Source organism: Terrapene carolina, unplaced genomic scaffold (assembly GCF_002925995.2).
Source record: "Terrapene carolina triunguis isolate 2854851 unplaced genomic scaffold, T_m_triunguis-2.0 Scaffold210, whole genome shotgun sequence".
Lineage (NCBI taxonomy): Eukaryota > Metazoa > Chordata > Testudines > Emydidae > Terrapene > Terrapene triunguis.
The window spans coordinates 43,728,208-43,751,840 of NW_020664561.1; the positions used below are offsets into that span (position 1 = coordinate 43,728,208).

At 39.5% G+C, this 23,633-nt stretch overlaps 1 protein-coding gene across 1 annotated transcript in view; it reads left to right on the forward strand.

The window, feature by feature from the left end:
- The window catches only part of LOC113407216 (adhesion G protein-coupled receptor L4-like), a 99,448-nt gene that overhangs the window by 58,878 nt on the left and 16,937 nt on the right, over nucleotides 1-23,633 (forward strand). Inside the window, exons 4-13 of the mRNA XM_026655414.2 lie at nucleotides 1,385-1,540; nucleotides 2,393-2,463; nucleotides 4,282-4,461; nucleotides 4,551-4,734; nucleotides 7,030-7,146; nucleotides 9,227-9,420; nucleotides 10,762-10,932; nucleotides 12,469-12,672; nucleotides 14,305-14,525; nucleotides 14,640-14,706. Of these exons, the coding sequence (XP_026511199.1) occupies nucleotides 1,385-1,540; nucleotides 2,393-2,463; nucleotides 4,282-4,461; nucleotides 4,551-4,734; nucleotides 7,030-7,146; nucleotides 9,227-9,420; nucleotides 10,762-10,932; nucleotides 12,469-12,672; nucleotides 14,305-14,525; nucleotides 14,640-14,706 (1,565 nt within the window). The remainder of the gene's footprint in view (nucleotides 1-1,384; nucleotides 1,541-2,392; nucleotides 2,464-4,281; nucleotides 4,462-4,550; nucleotides 4,735-7,029; nucleotides 7,147-9,226; nucleotides 9,421-10,761; nucleotides 10,933-12,468; nucleotides 12,673-14,304; nucleotides 14,526-14,639; nucleotides 14,707-23,633) is intronic.

Genomic DNA, 23,633 nt, shown 5'->3' on the forward strand with positions numbered 1-23,633 from the left:
CAAATCTATTCATTCTTCTTTTTCTTACCCATTTTTGCCTCACAGAATCACTGTCACCAGAAATCCACTCTCTAATCTAAACAGTGCCAGCACTGAAAACCAATTATCAGTTCCTCAAAACTAAAACACTGTTTTGTAGTCCCCGCATCCATTCTCAACTTGTTCTCCCCTGAGCCCCTCTTATCAGCATGAGCCCCTCCATCAATTCATAAGTGTTTGCACCCTCCCGCAAGCAGATCTCCAGTTGTTTTCCCCCAACCTCTACCCAATGTATTCAGTAATCCCCAATTCACCAACTTAATTTTGGCCTCTTTCCCAGATCATCAGTTCTGTTTTCCACCTCCACAATCCTTCAGTTCAATTCTCAGCCCCTCCTCTTCTAAATCTATACATGTATTGGCTTCTCTCTACAAATTAATCAATTCTTTTTTCGGTCCTTCCTCTTTCCAGCCTGTTCAGTTCTTCCCTCCTCCCCCAGTACATAATTTCTCAGACCCCTACCCCACTGCTCACAATTACTCAGTATAGTTTCAAGACTCAGTGTATCAGCTGAATTATTTGGTCGCTATCCCCAGTCAGTCGATATAATGCAAGACCCCCTTTCCCATCCATCAAATCAGTTTTTGCCCTGCCTTTCCAAATCCATCAATTCACAGATTTCCTTCCCACAATTCATCAGTTTAATTCTCAGACCCACTCTCACTCAGTCAATTGAATTACTGAACTTACCTACCCAAATTAATTAGGAAGGCATCATCAATTTTAGGGAAATCAAGTTTAAATGTGGATAAAATAGACAAGTCAAGCACTTTGAAGAGCCTTTGACTTAAATATCAGATTAACCAGACAGGCAAATTGATCCTTTAAATACTAAAATAATAAAGCATTGACTTTAAATCAAAAGGCTGTGTATACCAGTTTCCTCTCTCTTTTCTAACTGAATAATAAGGTAGTACAATCTATTTTAGTATAATATGTAGAAAAAATAGGTTTCAGATTATTTTCATCATACATAGTCTAGTATTTTGATATTGTTGAATTAAACTCACTTTTAAAACATGAAAAATATATGTACAAATAGAAGGCTTTTTCAGTGAACACAGAGTTGTTATAGCTGTGCAAAAAATCAGCAGTCTCTCATTGAATATTTTTAATATTAAAAAGATGCTTAATTGTGCTTTATTGTTCCAAACCCTAAGTGATATAATTAGTAGATGTGTTTGCCATTAAATTTGGCTTTGTTAGCTTTTTGCTATTTTTTTCTTTAATAGTATTTTGTGAAATGTTGATGTGAAATTGCTTTATGCATAACTTATCAACAAGGCAGCAAGGTGTTAGTCTTTAAATACTTAATAAAAAATTCAATTTCTCACGATATTTGCAGATATAGATGAGTGCAGTGAAGCAGTAACCATTGCCTGTGGAGATCATGCGAAATGTGAAAATGTGGATGGAGGATATAACTGCTCCTGTAAGGAAGGTTATCAACCATCCACAGGAAAATTACAGTTTAAGCCAAATGATGGCACTTCCTGCCAAGGTAAATGATATTATAAAGGTTTATGTGTTATTATAGAACTACATCTTCTGAGAAACCCACCAGTGTCTCTTTATCTTCAGTTAGATTAATCAGCCAGACATGAAAAAGAGGCAAGGCACTCACACCTATATTTTCTAAGAATATCATTGAGATGTACTCTTAGAAATGTATTTGTACTGAACAATGTGATGAAATCTGAAGACCCAACCTGACATTGTGCTGACGTGTATTCTAAGCTGTATAAGCCCGATTTTTTCTCTCACTCATACCAGTGTAAACAGTGGGTACGTCTTCACTACCCGCCGTATCGGCGGGTAGCAATCGATTTATCTGGGATCGATATATCGCGTCTCGTTAAGACGCGATATATCGATCCTTGAACGCGCTCACCGTCAACTCCGGAACTCCACCAGAGGGAGCGGTGGTAGCGCAGTCGATGGGGGAGCCGCGGCCATCGATCCCACGCCATGTGGACCCCAGGTAATTCGATCCAAGATACTTTGACTTCAGCTACGCTATTCGCGTAGCTGAAGTTGCGTATCTTGGATCGATTTCCCACCCCCCCCAGTGTAGACCAGCCCAGTGAGTCAATGGGTCAGATTTTCTGCTGGTGTAAACTAGCAAAACTCCACTGAAGTAAATGGAGCTGTTCCCATTTAAACCAGCAGAGAATGTGGCTTGGTGCCTTTATACCAGTGTAAACCCAGTAAGTGAGGTCAGAATCAGGTCTTAATAGCTTATGCTTGTGAATGATCCATATGTAGGCACAAGTGTCAAATACTGTATAGGTTTGGGTTTTCTTATGCAAGAACTGTTACTGTAATTGATTAGTCTTCTTTTTAATTTCTACAGAAAATCCAAAGGCAAAGTGCAAGTTACATAGTGACTGTATAACTGAAAATATTACTCAAACCTTAGCTGAAGTAAGTAGCAATGGTTTATAGATTAATTTGCAAATTCTTTTATTGTTTCTCTTTTAAAACTGTTATTTCTATTATAATATCTATTGAGGCACTTTTAACAAATGGTTGAAGATATAGTTGAATGTAAGCATATATATAGAAGTCTTTTTAATACTTCCAGCTTATTTGAAATGGTTATGTATTTGAATAGCAGTGTTAATTTGCCTGCAAGCTTTGTTTTGTTTGTATCTCCAGTGAACTAAATCATGTTGTGCATAGAATTCAGAAGTGTGGTAATCACTCAACAGTTTCTGAATGGCAAGTTCTTGAAATTACACCTTTCTACATTTAATTATGTGCAGCTATTTGTTTGTTCTGAAGGAAACCTAGAAAGATAATTTATAGAGGCAGTGAAGACAAGTGACAAAATATAAAATAGAGCAATAATACACTTGGGTACCAATATTTTTCTCTCCTTCAAAACATCGTGTGTTAGGCTGCATGTGAAAGAATTGGGGAACCAGATTTTTTTCCCCAGAAGCATAAATTTCAAACAGCAAATTAAATAAACTGGTGAGTCCACAAGACTATCGGTTTCTGATTTGACTAAGTGAATCACCACTGTGTGTGTTTGCTTTTTATCTCAAGCAGTTTGCCTCAATGATCAGATTTAAAAGAACCCAGTCTTTTAACATAAGAGGTTTGATTTCTTCAATTTTAAGGTATACATTACATTAACATGCTTACTGTAAATTAAGTAGAGAAGACAGGATAAGTACAACATCTGAACTTAAAACCGAATGACTGTCTGTTTTTAAATCTGTATTTAAACTAGGGTTGGGTCAAAACCTTGAATCTAAATTTGGAAGAAAAATTAATGCTTTAAATTTGAGCCCTTGGATCTGAACCTACCCCTGTAGTTTTGATTCTGAGTTAGATCAAAAACAGAAAGAGGCCCGTTTTCCAGTTCCATTAGAATGCAACCAAAGATAAAGTCTGGATCTCATGAGAGCACTATCTCATGGGATATTCACCTTTGAGATCACAGGAATCTCACCAAATTGGATGATCTCATTATGTTTCTACTATATAGGGATGAAATCTCATTGGATTTCAATGCCAGAAAATCTGAAACCCTTCTCTGATTCAGCCATGACACTGAATTCTGAACCCTAGCCTAAACCTAATACAGATCCAGATCTCAATCTTCTCAGCCGATTACTAATATAAACATTTTTGTACAAACATTTCCATCTAATTACTTTATATTAATATTTTCAGTAGGGAAGTTATTTAATAGTTTTCAACCCTTAGCAGTGAAGATTAAGATTGCAATAGAATTTTGGTAATCTGTGTGCTTTATAGTCCTCATTTTTAAAAAAACTGGCCATCTGTTTCCACCTCTCAGCAAAGATTTAACAGAAGAGGCTGTAGGTAAGTTGCCATACTACTAAGATTTAATTATTTTTACAAAATATGCAACAAAATGTTTACTAGTACATAATGGAGCATTATGCTAAATAAAACTGAGTTGTACTGGTCAAAATAAATTAAGACAGTATGCTGGATATGTATTATACTTTTATGATGTCTATTTGCCTGGTCAAATTCTGGCTTGCCTACTCAATTGGAGTAGCTCCATAAGTAGACCCACTGACCTGCTGTGCCCCTGTTTGTGTGTAGAAACCGGCCCTTATTCACTAATTCACAGAAATCATTAATTTATTTCCCCATCATTTGTGCAACTCTTTTATATTCCCAAAAAGTCATCAGTGGTTGCTTTGCTGGTTGAATTGCCAGTGGAATCTCCTAAGTATACTGATTTCCTGTTTCTTTCAGATTAGGACTATAAAAGAACCCTTGGCTTTCCTGCAAGAATTCAATAGGAACACTGTGGGACAACTTTCACCTGTAGATATGATTTCATATGTGGAAGCATTATCTGTATCTTACCCATCACTAAGTACTATGAATAACACAATTTCTGACAAGGAAGCACTTACTAATGTGACTATTAATGTAAGTGGCTTGAGCATTACTGTTGTATTTTTTTTCCTTTTATAAATAGCATAAGGCTTTTGTGCTTAAAAATATTTTTATACTGACAGGTTTTTGTTAACACCGTGAACAATTTTGTTCAAAAGGATAAAATTACAGTTTGGGAAGCACTCCCTACAGATAACAGGAGAACTAGTCTCACTAAGCTGATGCATGCTGCGGAACAGGCAATGCTGCTCATGTCACAGAACTTCAAAAAGACAACACAGCTAGATATTAATGCAAGTGAAATGGGTAAGAAAAAGAAAATGAATGTAAGTGATACTTTAGATGTGAATTACACTGTGAATTTTTTTCAGTATAAATTGTTGAGATTAAAGTAGTGTTATGTAAAACCCACAGATTTTGGGTTTTAAGAGTTTGAAGGAGCAACCAAAAAACACCTACAGATTTTGGGCCAGACCCTGGGCTAATGTAAATCATCTAACTATATTGACTTCAATGAAGGTAAGACCGGGTGCACCAGCTGAGGATCTAGATTGGTTCTTAGAGGGATGATATAGAGGGTCATGCTTTCCGCTCTGAATGTTTTCCAGTTCAAACTTCACTCATGACCAAAGTGGCAGTCATCACACTGCTTTTAGCAAATCACTGTACATCTTGAACAGATGCATTAAAAATGCCAACAGAATGAACATTAGAGTTGCTAGCAGAACTCTACAAGCCACGTTTTGTTTTATTTTTGATTCAGTAAAAGCAATGTAAACAAACGTTGAACTAGTCTGTGCCTTGAAGGCCCAGCCCTGTGTTGGTGATGGCACAGCTGTGTTTTGAATTTCAAGAAAGTTCAGATAAGGATATTGGGGAAGATCTCAACTTGACTTCCCACTATCTCCCTCCATGTATAAGTTGCTTGTCTTCTGTGTTATGGTCTTAGGAAGACACTAAGAGTAGCATTTTCAAAAGTGCTCAGCTTTGGCCTATCTCCTCTCACTGAAAGCAGTCATGCAGTGAAGATAACAGTGTTACTATAGGCTTCAGTGGAGCAGAGTAAGGCTCGTGCTGTGCCCTTTTTGAGACTCTATCCTAAGACTATATTCTTTCCCCTTTTTGGTTGTGACCAGCCATTCTGCTTTCCTTCTTCCAGAGTAACTCATATATCCTCTGATTGATCCAGTTTCCTGATCTGGTGTAGTAAAATCCAGTATTCCCTCCCCTGGTCACATAAATCTTGCCATTTACAGATCACTCCCCAAAATGCACCATGATACTGAGAAAAAACCTGCCTCCGTTTCTAAGGAAGAACAGATCCTTTTCCTTCTTTCACTTCAGTGAGATTTGCTGTTGTCAGATGAAATGAGGGAGACAACACAGAATGAACCAGTCTCATAAGCTCCAGGGAGCCTGTTATATTTGTAATTTGTAGCACAGATGGACCCAGTTGTATGGCCAACTGTGGGAGTAGTTTACTAGGCCATACCCTAAAGAGAGCAGATGCTAATACAGAGACCTAAAGGAGAGCTTTGAAAATTTCAGTCATTTTCTGGCAAAGTTTTGTTTGAGAATCTGAATTTATAGGTGCTTATCCAAACTGAACCCAAACTCTAAACCTTTTGAAGTCTTCCCATTACTACTCAGCACTATGAATATCTTACCCACAATGCCGATGTGTTTCCCACACACTTATTTTTGAGACCAGGCCCACAAGAATGTCTCATTCTCCATTGCATTTCATGGTGCAGCTTCTTGAACTACAGACTATCCAAATCTTCAACCGCGAAGAACTATTTCTTACATCCGGACAAACATTTTCTGACAGCTGGTCTATTGAAGAGCTCATATTGTTTTTGTGTGCTGTGCTATAAGCAATGCAGATGGTTTAGTTTAGTGATTCTAGCCCATCAGTCAAGTTTTAGATTTTTCTTTTTTTTTTCTTTTTTTTTTCTTTTTTTTTCTTTAAGGCCTGATTGACTTTTTTTTCCCCACTGTGGGTGATTGAAACTCTGCACTATAATGAACTGAGTAAAGAGCTCAGTGTCCTCTAATGTAGTTTTTGTCCTGAGGGGCGAAGATTGTTTGTTTGTTTTTTGTTTTGTTTGTTGACAGCACACATCATTATATCATGGTGCAATGTGCATTTTGTACCAGGGAATGATCACTGTGAGATATTCACTTTTCAAAACTTGGCTTTTTCGAATGTTACTATTCAATGGAGGATTTTATCCTTTGCTTTTTATAATTGTGATTTGTGATCCCTTTCAGAAATGAATTTTTAATAAAGCAATAGCTCTTCCTAAAGTAACCTATTATTCTTTCCAGTGCCTAATTTAATGCAAAGTAAATAAAAGACCATATTTTTCATGGAAAGAATAAAAGGTATGAGAGAAAAATGTATACATTAGAATAACGAAGTCTAGAGGTTTAAAGCAAACATGTACCTATTAATAGCATTTCTCCTTGAAATATTTGGCACAATGATGTATTTTTAAAATTCACAATTATGCAATCTGATGTCACATTTATTAACCTAACTGTAAATTATATTAGACTGTAATGGAAGTGATTTGCATAGTATTTTTCTTTTTACAGCTCTCAAGGTTTTTGCTTTTGATTCGCACCACATGAAACACATTCACCCTCATGCACACATGGGAGGAGATTATATAAAGATATCTCCAAAGAAAAAGGAATCACCTAATTCTAATGGTAAGAAAAAGCCATTAAACAATGGTTTAAGCAGCATTCCTGGTACCTACTTGCTGGCAAAAATCAGATGCATAATTCACTAACTGTGCAGTTGTGACGTTGATAGCAATAGAGAAAGGCATTTGTAACACCTTGTTGTCTAGCCCTGGGTCCTATCTACAGCTTCCACTGGTGTAATGCACCGCAGAAATATTATGCCTCTTATTTTTGCCAGTTTTTATATGGAAACCGCCCTCCATTTTTGTATGTTTTATTACAATATGTTTTAAATGTACTAAAATACTAATGATCATACTGGCACATCTAAAGCACTTTACAAGGAAGCATATTTCTGTAGCTATCTTAAAGCTCGAGGTGCGTGTACATATATTAAAGATATGTAAAGTAAGATCCAAGTATAACTAGCCCATCCAGACTGACCCCAACTCCCAAGGAATGAATTGATCAGCAGCACAATAAAACTTCCCATTCCCAACTACCCCATGCATCTCAACCCACTCCTCAGCAAAGAGAAAGCCAAGAGAGTAGACAAGTCTTACAATCTGTCAGAGTTGGATTAAGTGGAAGGAATGACTTGCAGACTCAGTTACCCCTCCTGAAAAATACCCAGTCAAATGTCCTTTGAAACCAAGAAGCTGTTACCCTGATTGCAGTGGCGGGAGTACCACACAGAGATGTACAAAAGTGATGGTGGCTATATTGAGAACCTAGAGGGATAATATACCATTTATGTGAAATCCCCTCATACTATCCCCCTAAATTGAAACACAACAGCTGTGTAATAGCACATAGCACCACTGTATAACACTTTAGGACAGACAGTGAAGAAAAAATGTCTAGCTGAAACAAGGTGGAGAATTTTGGCAGGCCTAATGTACCTAAATGATCTGCGAGAGATAGTGTAGTGCTGCACTTCTCAAACTGTGGTTTGGGACCCCAAAGTAGGTTGCGACCCCATTTTAATGTGGTTGCCATGGCTGGGGTTAGACTCCCTGAAGCCTGGGTCTGAAGCCAAAGCCCAAGGGCTTCAGCCCTGGGTGGTGGGACTCAGGCTTCAGCTTAAGCCCTAGGAAGTGGAGCTCAGGTTACAGCCCCACCCCCACCCTGCCCTTAATTGTGTAGTAATTTTTGTTGTCAGAAGGGGGTCACAGTGTAAGGAAGTTTGAGAACCACTGGTGTAGTGTAATGCACAGGACACTGGCTTCTGGGATTTAGAAGATCTGGGCTCTATCTCTGGCTCAACCATAGATCTGCTGGGTGACCTTGGGCAAGTCTCTTCACAACTCTCGGTAGCTCTGTGTATCTTGTCTATTTAGTTTGTAAGCTTATTGGGGCAGGGACTCTCTTACTATGTGTTTGGATAGCACTTAGGATATTGGGGCCCTGATCTTAGTTGGGGCCTTATGCTGTCACTGAAATATGGATAATAATAAGAAATTAGAATTTTGCCAGAACACCAGAACTAGTGCCCCAAATCTGGCAAAACCAACCTTGAGCTCTTTCTCTGTCTTTACCTGGGTTTTCAGCCAATCAAAACCTCACTCCCAAACACCACAGAAGGGCATGGTATCAATACTGACTCAGGAGGAAGCATCCTACGTATTACTGTAGGTTTCTGTGCCTTGCATGTCTCCTATTCAGTTACTGACCAGGCACGAAATCCTGGGTGCAGTAAAATCAATGGCCAAACTCCCATTAACTTAAAACTGGGGCCAGGATTTTATCCCCTATAATTAACATTGTCAGATCTTGTAAGATAAACACCTGACCTGCAGCCAGAGGTAGTATTGCTGCAAGTATATATTGCTCCAGAAAAAAATGTGCATCTATCCTATTAGAATATCCAATATAAACACACATTTTTAATTCCAGTGGACATTATGTTGTTTTAAATAAGGCTATATTTCATTGTCTCTAAAACATTTTTATAAGTATTCCACAAAGATTCCATCTGTTTTGCATATTTTATGCAATAGCAGTAATAATGTCTATTGTTTATTGTTTCCTTAATGTCTTCAATTTTGTTCTACTATAAAAAAAAACCCCACAAACTACTAAACACAGTCTGTTTGATTGATAGGCACTGTTGCAGTTGTGTTTCTGAGGTATAGCAATATTGGTTCTTTGCTTTCATCATCTAAAAACTCCTCATCGAAAGATAGTTCAGAGCAGAGAGAGACAGTAAGCTCATCAGTTATTGCTGTTGCAATTAATTCAAATCCACCTACACTCTATGAGCTTGAGAAAATAACATTTACTTTAAAGTACATCAAGGTAAGATTTTTTTTTTAATCAACATCTGAAGAAAGGAAAACAGTACTGTAATTATTTGATGTGATATAACTGTACCTACAGGATATGTTGGCTACCATGGGAAAATGTTTCTAGAGTATGTCAGCAGTAATAACTACAGAGTCACTGGACTGTAATTATCAGAGGGGTAGCCGTGTTAGTCTGAATCTGTAAAAAGCAACAGAGGGTCCTGTGGCACCTTTAAGACTAACAGAAGTATTGGGAGCATAAGCTTTCGTGGGTAAGAACTGTAATTGTGAGCAAAAAGTTATGAGTGTGATCAGAGAATCTTCCGGCTTCTGACCTTTCTGTATTTCGGATAATCTCACCAACAGTTTGTCAGATGATTAGAGCTATATCCATAAAAGGGAAACACTTCAAATCAGATTGAAGCGGATTTGCACAGGATAAGTGACTGCAGAAGCTTTTTGTTCTGTGCACATTAGCGCGTGTAGCACATCAGGGCCCTGGCCCATGGCATGTCATGACTGGCACTCCGAGGTCCTACCACAATACAAATAATAATAATCGGGGTCTTGGCAGTTGCCAGTATCACATTTGATGTCAGTGTGTTGATGTTGAGCCAGAAATGGCCTTAAGTACCCCTGGCTCCCTCCTCCTCTCCCCACCCACCTGACCCTCTGGCTGGACTTATAAAATGTATAGGACAAATCTGTTTTCTCCATGTGCTGGGACTATTCCAACACAAGATCATTTATGAGCAGTGAGCTAAGCCTAAAGTCCTTTTCTAGTTCACATTACTTGTAGATTGAGGCACCCCAGGTTGCTTTACAAGTGCCCAAGGTATTCAGTGTGACAGAACAGAAAAGACCCATGCTGCCTCGGGGCTGCAAATGAAGAGGCAGGAAATGAGAAGGAAAGAATGGAACCAAGCTGTTCTATTGGGTAGGATAGGGGCAGCAATGTGGCTGTAATGTTGCAAGTTGTTCCATTCAATAGTGCATGTATGTATATATAGCTGTGTACCAGATATAAGATTCTGACACCTTTGTAAATGCCAGGAAGGTTGGGTAATTGGATCAGTCCAGCTTGTTTAGTCTGCTGTTAATGAGGTGAATCAGGTATTTCAATGTTGTGCTATTTTTAATTGCCTGGGATAGGTTTGTTTGTTTGTTTTATGTTCTGAAGGTTGGTTTGGAGTGGGGGGGCGGGTTGAGTCTTGTTTTGGTTTGGTTTTTTTTCCTGAACCTTCCTTCAGTAAAATACAATTTTTAATGAATTGTTCTGGCTAATGTAACAAGAGTCTCTTGATGGAAAATGTCTGCCTTTCACCATCAGTAAAACATCTTATCTCTCTTGCAGACTGCAGATAAGGATATTAAATGTGCATTTTGGAACTACTCAGCAGACACAATGAATGGCAACTGGTCTACCGAAGGCTGTGAGCTGACACATTCCAACACTACTCATACCTCATGCAAATGTAATCATCTGACTCATTTTGCTGTTTTGATGTCTTCAGGCGGCTCTGTTGTAAGTGCTATTTTTCACTTAGTGTTTTACCAAATACTTAGATCTCATTTAATGTGGTTTTTTTCATTGCCACTAATATAATTTATTGCCATCTCTCCCCCCCCCCCGCCCCCCTTTTGGCTCCATCTCTTTTTCCTTATTCAGCAAACACACAATTTATTGTGAACAGTGAAAACACAATTCCTCCCATTTCTGTCTGAATTTCTTTGTGTCCATTTTGCAGTATGACAGGACAGTGATGCAGCAAAGAATCTTGTTCCAAACCTTTAGTCTGTTGTTCTTTAGTTCAAAACCCACTTCAAGGCTACATTGGGATTTAACTGGTATCTGAAGTGGTCAGCAACCATATGGCCTGGGATTTTGCTCACAATGCTTTTTTGTCATATATTTGTCTTAGTATCTAAAAATCTGGAATGTCTCCTTTAAATGTATCCCCTGAGTTGCAATAGCATTGTCAGAAAATTGCATAGGAATAGCAAGGCAGGACTGAGTTCATGAACATTAAAACAGGGATCCTCACAAAAATCACAGAATTGTGAAAATGCTCCCGCACTTTGTGCCCCATTTACATTAAAAGGCTCCTAAGGTTTTTGGAATCCATACAGGATATATATATAGATATATAGGAGCCTAGGTTTAGTCTCAGGAGGCAGCTTTTTAGGCATTAGAATTGGTGATAAGAAGAGCATTAGCATGAATACGTTGTGCTGAGACAATTCTTCCACACTGTGCACTTCATACTGATTGAGGGTGCTTCTTAGTTGCTAAATAGCATCTTAAGTCTTCCGTTCAAATTTAAGACTTTTGAGGGGTCCTGATATAGTTCATTTTAAAAAGAGGATAATCTCTGGGCCTGTATTTAGAATTCATACTTAGATATACTTTATGGCCAGCAACAGCCTGCCCTTATGCAGTCACGTATTTCAGAGGTTCTTTTTGCTGAATGCCAAGTAGCCAATGTAACTGTCCTTCTGCACAGAAAATACGTGCACGTAATCATTAAAAATAGCCCATAATATTTTAGACCATTTCCATACTAAGTATCTTGAACTAGCATTTGATTTAAGCAGTTGTGATTTCCAAGTCTTTTATTGCTCATGTTTACATTGAAGAAAAGTGATGCCCTTATTCTATGTAGGCAAATATGAATGAGTCACTGATGGGGTAATATTTTAATGTCAGGTATTAATACATTTTCTGTTGCCAATATGTTTGTCAATTAGTAATAGATTAGATTTTTTTAAAGTCATATTACCAGATATCAAGACTAAAATGATATTATGCAAGGAAATAACACATCACTGGTGTTAAGAACATTGAAATATATATTTTATTGTTGGTTTTACTGAGCATTATATCTGCCTCAAAAAAAAAATACTTTTGAGCTTATCAAAAGTGTGCATTTGCACTGCAACCCTACAAACAGTTTTGATGTATGTTTTGCAAAAAGGTAAAAGGGAGTATATTATAGAATGATGCTTTTTTGACAAGGTACACAGTTATTCTCTTAACTATTATAATATAATTTTCCCCCAGGGTGTTACAAATTATAACATTCTTACAAGAATCACTCAGCTAGGAATAATTATTTCGTTGATTTGCCTCTCCATGTGCATTTTTACCTTCTGGTTCTTCAGTGAAATTCAAAGCACTAGAACAACAATTCACAAAAATCTCTGCTGCAGTCTTTTCCTGGCAGAACTTATCTTTCTTGTTGGAATTAATATGAACAATAATAAGGTGCGTAGCCTTTGTCATTCCTTGATTTTTACATTTGCAAAGTAAATATACAGTATAAAGTACCATTTTCCATATAGCATGCAATATTTTCTGATGTTAATATGAACGTTCTAGTGCTATTAACATCCTAGTCTCCACAGTACTTATGGTGAATACAATGTGTTTTTATTGTGCATGTTTTAGTTCAAGAAATAGAGCCACATTAATTGATGTAGCTCCATTGAATTCAATAGTGCTTTGCCAGTTTACGCTATCTGAAAACTTGGCCTCGGTGTGGTTGGTATTTCAACTATTTCACAACCCTAATGTTTTGACCTTTAACAGTTCCACCAACTAAGCATTTAGGTGCTGTACAAAGCAATGCTGGTGAATCAATGTATGGCACTTTTCCCTCAGAGTCAGTCCTGAACCAGCCTCAGCCTTGTGTTAAAGACACTGTGCTGCTAGAAGTGCCATCTACCAGATAAGATCTAAAAGTGATTAGAATATATAGAGATATACCTATCTCATAGAGGTGGAAGGGACCTTGAAAGGTCATCAAGTCCAGTCCCCTGCCTTCACTAGCAGGACCAAGTACTCTCCCTGACAGTTAGTTATGTTTTTTTTTTCCTTCCCCAGATCCCTCAATGGCCCCCTCAAGTATTGAATTCACAGCCCTGGGTTTAGTAGGCCAGTGCTCAAACTACTGAGCTATCCCTCCCCCTCTTGACCATTCACTGTCACTGAAGACCTCATGACACTCTTCAGTGGAGTAAGGATGTTGAGCCCTGCTTCCTGGGAAGATTATAGTTCACCTAGATATATTCTGCCTACCTAAAATATCCTGTAGTTTCAAGTGAATATGGTATTCTTCAAATCCTGCCTTAAACTGCTGGTTAGCATTGCTGTGTACCACACACCAGAGGTGTCTGAGTCTCAGTGGAGGTGGGGGTTGTGAAGTAATCCCTGTGTAATCCACCTCAGTGATGTAAAAAGACTTCTTTAGCACCTTGAGATTCTCAGGTAAAAGTTGCTATGTACATGTCAGATATTAATAATTATGATTTTTGAATTAGCTTGACATCATTTTAATAATGGACAGTTGCTAAAAAAGCATCTTCTCTTTTCTCATGTATTGCAGAACAGTATTTTAAATTGATTGAAAAATATCATTTGAAATTCCTGAGACAGCTCTCCAGTATTGATTGACTGAGGAGTGTAATTTTACAAGCATTGTTTACTAAAAGCATGTCCATATGCTTTAAAATAAAACTTTAAATAATGATTTGCCAGGCAATTTAATTTTGGTATCTAAAGGAAAAATGCATCTTAATTAATTCAGCACAATATATAGACTAGTCAGCTCCAGTTGTGGGGTCAAGAGTGTCCATTTAGAGGGATTTGGGTAAGGGGACACAGACATATCCACCGCTTGATTTTAAAGGTTAAATATATTTTCTTTGCTTTACAGATTGCTACAGAAAAATAATAATGAAGAGGTTTAGGCCAAGTATCTCTAAGTTATGGTTAAATTTAGACTGTGATAATACCCTTTTGGCATAATTATTAATAAACAGAGCCCCCGGTCATGTATTGTAATAGTAATACATTCATTACTATTTATGACTTTGCTTTCTCTGGTTGACTTTCTAGCTCTTCTGTTCAATCACTGCTGGATTACTCCATTATTTCCTTTTAGCTGCCTTTGCATGGATGTGCATCGAAGGCATACACCTGTACCTTATAGTTGTGGGAGTCATCTACAACAAGGGATTCTTACACAAGAACTTCTATATCTTTGGTTACGTGAGTCCAGCAGTGGTGGTAGGAATTTCAGCAGCGCTAGGATATAAATATTATGGCACTAGCGAAGTGTAAGTTGCTGTTTTACATGTCTGTTTCAGTTAGTAACATGGTGTACGAATGCAGAGGAAGTATACGTAGGAGTTGGGCACATTTCAAGACATTCTGTGCTGTTTACTTTTCAGATGTTGGCTCAGCACAAAGAATAACTTTATATGGAGTTTTATAGGACCAGCATGTCTAATAATTCTTGTAAGTATAATTTCCCTTTTTTATTATCGTTTGTAAAACTGATAATAAAAGGTGTTTAATAATCACTAAACTATTGGCAGTCTATCTGTGAGTGCTAACTATAGGGCAGGATTGAAGGTTTAAGACTATTTTTATAGTGTCTCTAAATTATTTCTATGCTGTACATCTAAATGCTTTGCTAGCTTGGAAAACAAATGTTTGACTAATAAAACTCCGTGGCAGATCAGGGCTGTTTCTTCTTTTTTTTCCTTTTAACCTGATAGTTTGAGGAATTCTGTGCAGCATTTTTAGTCTGTAAGAAGCAACATCTTCACATGTCAGTGGTATCTCAGCAAGGCTCAGCAGGAGCTGTATACAGACACTATGCCAACAGACAGATAATCTAGTATTTGAAATGTTGCGTTACTTAATCTTTTATCAGTGATCGGTCATCTTAGAAGATTAGACTGTCATCTTTATGGTTTTATCTTTCCTATGTACCCTGTCATCATCAAAGCTATTTTAAACTAAATTGCGATGTCAAAGACAAGAACCCTCTATTTCACGTGGGCAGACAAGTCAAGTATTGATAGCCCTATTTCAGATGGGAAGAGGGCCTTTTTAATTCTGATTGGAAGTGGTTTCAAACCTGCAAATTTGGCAGGTATTATATGTTCCATTCTAAATAAGACATCTTTTTGGTACTTTACAGCACTTAGAAATGCTTTTGAAGTTTAACAAACCATTCCATCTGTAATCGGGCATCACTATATGTGAGAAGATTGACAGTGATCAGACAATAGCAGGAGCTCTAAGAAGGAGAAGGTATAGTGGAGGGGCTGGTCCACACTAACCCCCCAGTTCGAACTAAGATACGCAACTTCAGCTACGTGAATAACGTAGCTGAAGTCGAAGTACCTTAGTTCGAACTTAAAGGTACTTACCAAAGGTCCACACGCGGCAGGCAGGCTCCCCCGTCGACTCCGCCTACTCCTCTCGCGGAGCAAGAGTACCAGCGTCGACGGCGAGCACTTCCGGGATCGATCCGGGATCGATTTATCGCGTCTAGACAAGACGCAATAAATCGATCCCAGAAGATCAATTGCTTACCGCCGAACCCGGAGGTAAGTATAGATGTACCCGAGGCCTTATGGCCTCTATGGTCAGTTCAGTTACAATCCTTAGCTAATTTTTTATGTGTTTGGTGATAAATTTTGTGGATTTTTAAAAGGAGCAAGTGACAGTGCTCAACATGAATAGAGTGAAAGCAAAAGAGTTTAAGCAATGACTACGTACATGAAAATATTAACCTCTTTAATGCTGAATAATATACCAGATATATTTTGGCCCAATTCTACTTGCATTATGTGTGTACCCAAAATTCCCACTGAAGTTAGGGGACCAAATCTTGAGCTCTGTCATGCTAGCTGTGCATCGTTCCGACATCTCTACCAGATACAGGACAATCGCCCTCAGGACAATATAGCCCCCACTCACCCATCCCTTCCAAGCCTAGCACAGAAACCATAGGCAAATTTCAAGTCATTCTAACTTCTCCATGGGAAGCAGACCAGTGGAGAGTAACTCCAGGATCAGAGTAGTGCAAAAGTAGATTTTGCAGGAGGCAGATTGTCAGGGCTGAAAGGGTGCAAGAAGAGCAGTGAGGAGAGACAACTCCTCACTAAGACTCAGTTTTCTCCTGTCTTCTAGATCGTAGGGCTTCACAAGCTTAGGATGCCATTTCCCCTGCCTCCTTTATGGACTCTATCCACTTCTTCTGAGAGCATAACTTACAAGGTCCACATTTCTTTGTTCTTTCCATTCCCATACCTCATATCTCCAGGGGAGGGTATCAGTTTTTCCTTTCATCATTAATTTCTTGTCAGTGTTATGCCTTAGATTAATTCACTGTTAGTATCCAGAACTCCAGTCGATAAAACTATGGGATCCAAATATAAAAATCGTCACGGTATATACATACGAGTGTCAATTCTCAGGTCCAACTGAGCTGTGCTTGGTGCAGAGCCTAAGAGAAAAGATGCAAAGATAGCTTAACCCCATTTTTGTGGCTCCCCAGTTATGGAGCCCGCTCAGCCCTTGTCGTAAGTTAGAGTAACATCAGAACTACTCTCATGTACGTCTAGTCACCTGTGACCCCAGAAGCAGACCAATCATCCAGGAGTAGGTAGAATACGTGATATACAATGATAACCTGATTGCCATGCCCCCTACACCAAGAAGATCATGGGGCACAGATTGGAATGGGTTAGACCAGGGGTGGGCAAACTTTTTGGCCTGAGGGCAAGATCGGGGTTGTGCAACTGTATGGAGGGCCGGGTAGGGAAGGCTGTGCCTCCCCAAACAGCCTGGCCCCCACCCCCTATCTGCCTCCTCCCACTTCCCACCCCCTGACTGCCCCCCTCAGAATCCCCAACCCATCCAACCCCCCCCCCGCTCCCTGTCCCCTGACAGCCCCCCAGGAACTCCCACCCCCTATCCAACTGCCCTCTGCTCCTCGTTCCCTGACCACCCCCTCCCAGGACCTCCCGCCCCTAACTGCCCCCCGGGATCCCACCCCCTTATCCAACCCCCCCGCTCCCTGTCCCCTGACTGCTCTTCCGACCCCTATCCACATCCCCGCCCCCTTAAAGGCACCCCCCCGACAGGCGCCCCGGGACTCTCACTCCCAACCCTCCCTGTTCCCCATCCCCTAACCTCCCGCCCAGAACCTCCGCCCCATCCAACCGCCCTCTCCTTCCTGACTGCCCCTCAGGACCCCCCGCTCCCCGCCCCCTTACCAGCTGCAGGAGCTTGCAGCTATGACACCTGGCCAGAGCCAGCTGCGCTCCCCACAGCGGGGGAGAGGCTGGGGACTAGGATCCCCGGCCGGGAGCTCAGGGGCCAGGCCGGACGGGCCCACGGGCCAGATGTGGCCCGCGGGCCGTAGTTTGCCCACATCTGAGTTAGACCCACTATGTCAGTTCTACACCACAAAGTAATTTCCCCTCTCCAGGAAGAGACCACTCTGACTAGTTTCCAAGCCCTTTCCATCCGTGGAGCAGCACAACATGGCTGTAGCAGGTCAGGAAATCAGATCAACAATTGTTTTGTTGTGGTTGCCTGTGCAATGAAAGTGCTTTCTGACACTTTATTTTAACAATATTCTTACACATTGCTTATTATCTGTTAATAACCATGTGTGCACACTACTAAATCCATGAGGGAATGTACTCCATTCACAGTGGACTCTGTTGCTGCTGTGTGACTTTTTGATAGTTTTGATTGGGTAGTAACGGAAATTAAGTGAAATACACAGGAATGTTTTCAAAGTACTTCAGGGGATTAGCTAATTTGCCTGCTCTACTTCGAAAACCTCAACCCACGTAACTCTCCAAGGAGAAAATAGAAAATATCTTATGAAATGCTTGATTTAGGAGACGAAGTCAGTACTAAGTTCTGTGGAATGGATACTGATGGCATTATTTCCATTCTTGTTGTTCCTCCTTCCCAAATAGTGTGCTAGGTGCAGGGAATGTAACAAATATATGCTCTTTCCAAGGCAATGAGTACTTGGAAATACCTTTTTAATTAGTAAGCCCTGTTTCTTACCATAAGGCTTTCCAAGATTGCTATTCCAGAGAAAGATTAATTAATTTAAAATCAGTAGAGAAATCTCTGAGAAAAAACACAAAACAATTAAGTACTTTGAAAAGGAAATGCTACTTTTGTTCTGAGATAAACAGATAGAGCAACAGAATCTTCAGATATAGAACTATATATACCGGCAGCTTTCAAACTTGCCTTTAATCCTGAGCCTAACTAACTGATGGCAGGGAATTCACAGGCTTTTCCAAGCAAGCCTAAAGGGATTTGTACACCAGAGTTCAAATCTCTAATGAACAGCTCACCGCAGCTCTAATTCTTACTCAGAAACATTACATTCTTAGTCAACAGGAAAACCCATGTACTGTAAATGGTGCTTTCTGCTTTTATAAATGGAGCCCTAGGAGATTTGTGGTTTGGGATTATAATGTAATATGCTTTTGAGACAACATGATTAAGAACAGAACTGGTTCTGTGCTGATGGATAATCTACCTCTGGGTGCATTGTTTCAAACAGATCTTTGGTCTTTAAATCTACTGTAATAATAGTTAAACGCAAGAAGCTCAGGTCTTTATCATCAAGAGTACAAGCTATGTTCCTCTCTGTTTGCTTAAATAGTAACACTATTGCCTAAGGTATTTGCTTATTAATATTAAGGTTCCATTAGAATTCTGAAGTATAACCAGTGGTATTATTGATCCTATCTAAGAATTAATTATTATTATTTATTATTTATTAGATTGATGACTGTACATGAAAAGGAGTGGGTCAGAAGTTTGCTAGATTGGGTTATGGAAGAAAGGGCATTTTAAACCTTTGTAAAGCAAGCTGAAAGCTGAAGATAATATCCCCAACTTCACATCTTCTTATTTCTTCTTCCTAATACTTGTAATCTTTTAGAACCACAACCATTTTAACTAAAACTGTGCCACAGATTAGATCAAAGCTTACAAGCTTGAAGAAATTATTTTTAAGAACAATTTAAACTTTTTAATATAAAAATGAATTTACTACAGACTTTAAGGGGAGAAAATATATACACACACCCACAACTGTATGCTTGAATGAGGCAAATACAAAAGTAAGCTCCAGCGATAAAAGGTATACAAATGAGAGAAAATGTTCTAGTTTTTTTTAATGCACTCTTATAGCTTTAATCTCTATGCAATAGAAAGAATGTAAAATGAAAACATGCTTTGCACACAGTGTGGTGTTAATACATAATGTTAGCATAGGATGAAGTCTACCTCTGTATGGAGATCTCATGCAGAGCCTCCCACACATTTGAAGCTGCCCATTAAGTACTGTGTAAGAGGGAGAAAGGCCCCTGACAAAGCCCCCCCTGATTTCAATGGGGCAGGATGAAGCCCTCTACTCCCACACACTGCAGAGAAGAGTTCTGCAGTAGCTCCCCAGTAAGCTGCTGAGGAGGGGTTTCCAGGGATGAGCCAGGAACAGAGCCATGAGAGCTATGCTTATGCAGATCCAGCATCTGGAAGCCACTGAGTAGATGATACAAAGAAGAATCAATTGCTTTTGGATGAGCAGCCATCAGAGGGCCCCTTTCAATATGCTACTCACCCATCCCTGTCATCTTTCCCACACAAAGCCTGTTTAGTTGGGCTTGGTGCAGCAAGGGTTGAATTAATTCAATCAAAATGTCCCCTAGTAACAGTACTTGCACCCCGACAAGACATGCAGAGATACACAGGTCTGATTTGACTCAACTGTCCCGTTACACCTATGTAACTCCATTGATATGAACCTGGCATACCAGAGCAGAGAACTGGGTTCTGAAAGTGTTATAAGCAATAGTATTAACATATTAGGTATGCATTTCAGTTTAACAATGGTATCTATCAGTGCAGTCATTACTATTTATAAGACTACCCTCTGTGATCACAGAATACATACATGATCCCTGACAATGGGGCCTTGAGACTAGAAGATATCCAAAACTGGACACTATAAAATGATCTCTCTGACATTTCATCCAGATATTGCAGTGCTGTGTTGTAAGGAGGACATCATTACTGTGTTCTTCCATTTTTACTCCTCTAATGTGTTTTCAGGGACACTGAAGGGATTTGGATCAGATTCAGGCTCTAATTTCTTGAAACAATTGGTAATTGTGGTGGTTGCAACTACAGAAATGGCTTATAAAATCATCCCTGCAATTTCTAGATTGTTCTTGTAAACTGGGCCTGGAAAGTACAGGCTGAAATTACTTCCTGGGAAAGGTATCTCATAAATGCAGAGTTCCTTTTCAGGTGCTCCTATGCAGGAATAGAATGCCAACTGTAAGAACATAGGAACGGTCCAACTGGGTCATACCAATGGTCCATTTATCCCAGTATCCTGTCTTCTGTCAGTTGCTGATGCCAGATGCTTCAGAGGGAATTAACAGAACAAGGCTATTATCTGATGATCCATGTCCTGTCATCAGGGGCGGCTCTATGTTTTTTGCCGCCCCAAGCCTGGCAATCAGGCGGCCGGTGGCGGCATGCCTGTGGGCGGTCCGCACTCACGCGGATTCGGCGGCGTTTCTGCGGGTGATCTTCCGGTCCTGCGGCTTCGGCGTACTCACCGCCGAATTGCCGCCAAAACCGCGGGACCGGTGGACCTCCCGCAGGCATGCCGCCGAAGGCTGCCTGACTGCTGCCCTCACATCGACCAGCAGGCGCCCCCCGCGGCTTGCCGCCCCAGGCACACGCTTGCTGCGCTGGTGCCTGGAGCCGCCCCTGCCTGTCGTGCAGTCCCAGATTCTGGTAGTCAGAGGCTTAGGGACACTCAGAGCATGCGGTTGCATCCCTGACCACCTTGGCTAACAGCCATTGATGGTCCTGCCCATTATGGAACTTATCTAATTCTTTTTTGAACCTAGTTATGCTTTTGCCCTTCCCTTCATCCCCTGGCAACTAGTTCCACTGGTAGACTGTGTGTTGTGTGAAGAGGTGCTTCCTTATGTTTGTTTTAAACTTGCTGACTATTAATTTCATTGGATGACTCCTGGATCTTGTGTTTATGTGATGGGGTAAATATAACACTTTCTTATTCACTTTCTTCACACCATTCATAATTTTATAGACTTCTATGCTGTCCCCCCTTAATGATCTCTTCTCTAAACTGAACAGTCCCAGTCTTTGTAATCTCTAATTGTGTGGAAGCTTTTCCATACTCCTAATAATTTTTGTTGCCCTTCTCTGTACTTTTTTTCCAATTCTAATATATAGGTCCACCAGAACTGCATACAGTATTCAAGGTGTGGGCATACAATGGATTTATATAGAGACATTATGATATTTTCTGTCTTGTTATCTATCCCTTTCCTAATGGTTCATGACATTCTGTTCACTTTTTTGACTGCTGCTGCGCATTGAGCAGATGTTTTCAGAGAACTATCCACAATGATGCCACCATATCCTTTTTGAGTAGCAACAGCTAATTTAGACCCCCTTATTTTGTATGTATACTTGGAATTATGTTTCCCAATGTGCATTATTTTGCACTTATCAATATTGAATTTCATCTGCCATTTTGTCACCCAGCCCTTTGTAACTCTCTGCAGTCAGCTTTGGACTATCTTGAGTGATTTTTGTATCATCTGCAGATTTTTGCACCATTTGCCCCCTTTTCCCAAATCATTTATGAATACATTGAACAGGATAGGTCCCAATACAGATCCTTGGGGGGACCCTCCCCATCCCTGTTTACCTCATTCCATTGTGAAAATTGACAATTTATTCCTACACTTGGTTTTGTATCTTTTAACCAGTTACCAATCCATGAGAGGACCTTCCCTCTTATCCCATGACTCCTTACTTTCCTTTGGTGAGGGACCATGTCAAAGGGTGTCTGACAGTGCAAGTGCACTATGTCTACGTGATCACTATTGTCCACATGTTTGTTGACCTCCCGCAAAGATTTCTAATGGATTGGTGAGGCACGATTTCCCTTTACAAAAGCTGTGGTGAACTCTTTCCCAACTTATCGTGTTTGTTTATGTGTCTTATAATTCTGTTCTTTACTATAGCTTCAACCAGTTTGCCTGGTACTGAAGTTAGGTTTACTGATCTGTAACTGCCAGGATCGCCTCTGGAGTCTTTTTTTCAAAAATCAGCATTACATTAGCTATCCGCCAGTTATCTGGTACTGAGGCTGAAAAGCAATAGGTTACATACCATAGTATGTGTGAATCATACATTGTACAATAGAAATAGTCTAATAATTGCAATGATTGATTAACCATAGGATTTTGAACGTCACGTGTATAAATGGATGGGTAAATGAATAAAATATACAGATTGCAGTTGCACAATTCAGAAGAGTGACATGTGAATGATGAAAGCAGGCTACCAGTAGATTAATGCTTTTCATTAGGGGACTGCCTGCATATTCATTAGAACTGGTCAGTTACTTAAAAAAAAAATATGCATCAGATAATTTATTTGATGAATTTTGCCGTTATTTGTCAAACTATTTATTCAACAAAAATGGTCAAATGAACTGAATGGTGCATTCATCAAATAGTATTCAACAGTTCTCGTACTAGTTCTGTGCATTTGAGGCTGATTCAGGATTAGTAATATTGCTGTAATCAATGCAAAAGAGGTTCTAGACAAAACTATTACTGCACTGGTTCCCATGTACTAACAATTTTCCCACACTTAATGCTTTAATCTGGATTGTTCTGATTGATCACATCTTTCATGTTGAAAATAGGCTCAGCAGAAAAAATATTTCTCAGCCCTCAGATATCAGGCAGATATCACTCTGCCACTTCAGTTTTACCGTGTAACACCTCTGAAATCAGTGGAGTTCCACTGGTTTAAAAAGCAACAACAACAACTGGACTAATGGAATGGTGAATCAGGCCCATTGTCTCTTCAGATTTTGATATGGATGCTTATATTATTATTTCTGTTCTAACTGTGAAGTTCTTGGCCACTATTCTTGATAGCCTACAATATGTTATTTAAAAGGTTCCTTGACCTCCAGCATCTGCCATAACAAACTTTACCACCAGCTCACACTTTTCATCTAGTGTTTATGCTCCTTAGAGTTTTAGCATTCCTGGAGGTTAATACATTGTGGTAGATACCTATTTACATTTCTTACACAGCTGTGTATTGTTTGGTCTCTAGTGTTTAGAGTGCATCTTCCATAAGCCATTTTAACCACTTGTTTTATATCAACTCTTCTTATTAAGTCTGCCTTTTAGTGGAAATTAATTTATTTCAAGGACTTTCTATGGGTTTATTATTCTTCACAAAAGTAAGTGTTAATAGTCACCTTTTCACCTTTCACTCCATTTCTTTGGATAAAGTGGAAAAAATTGTAACAC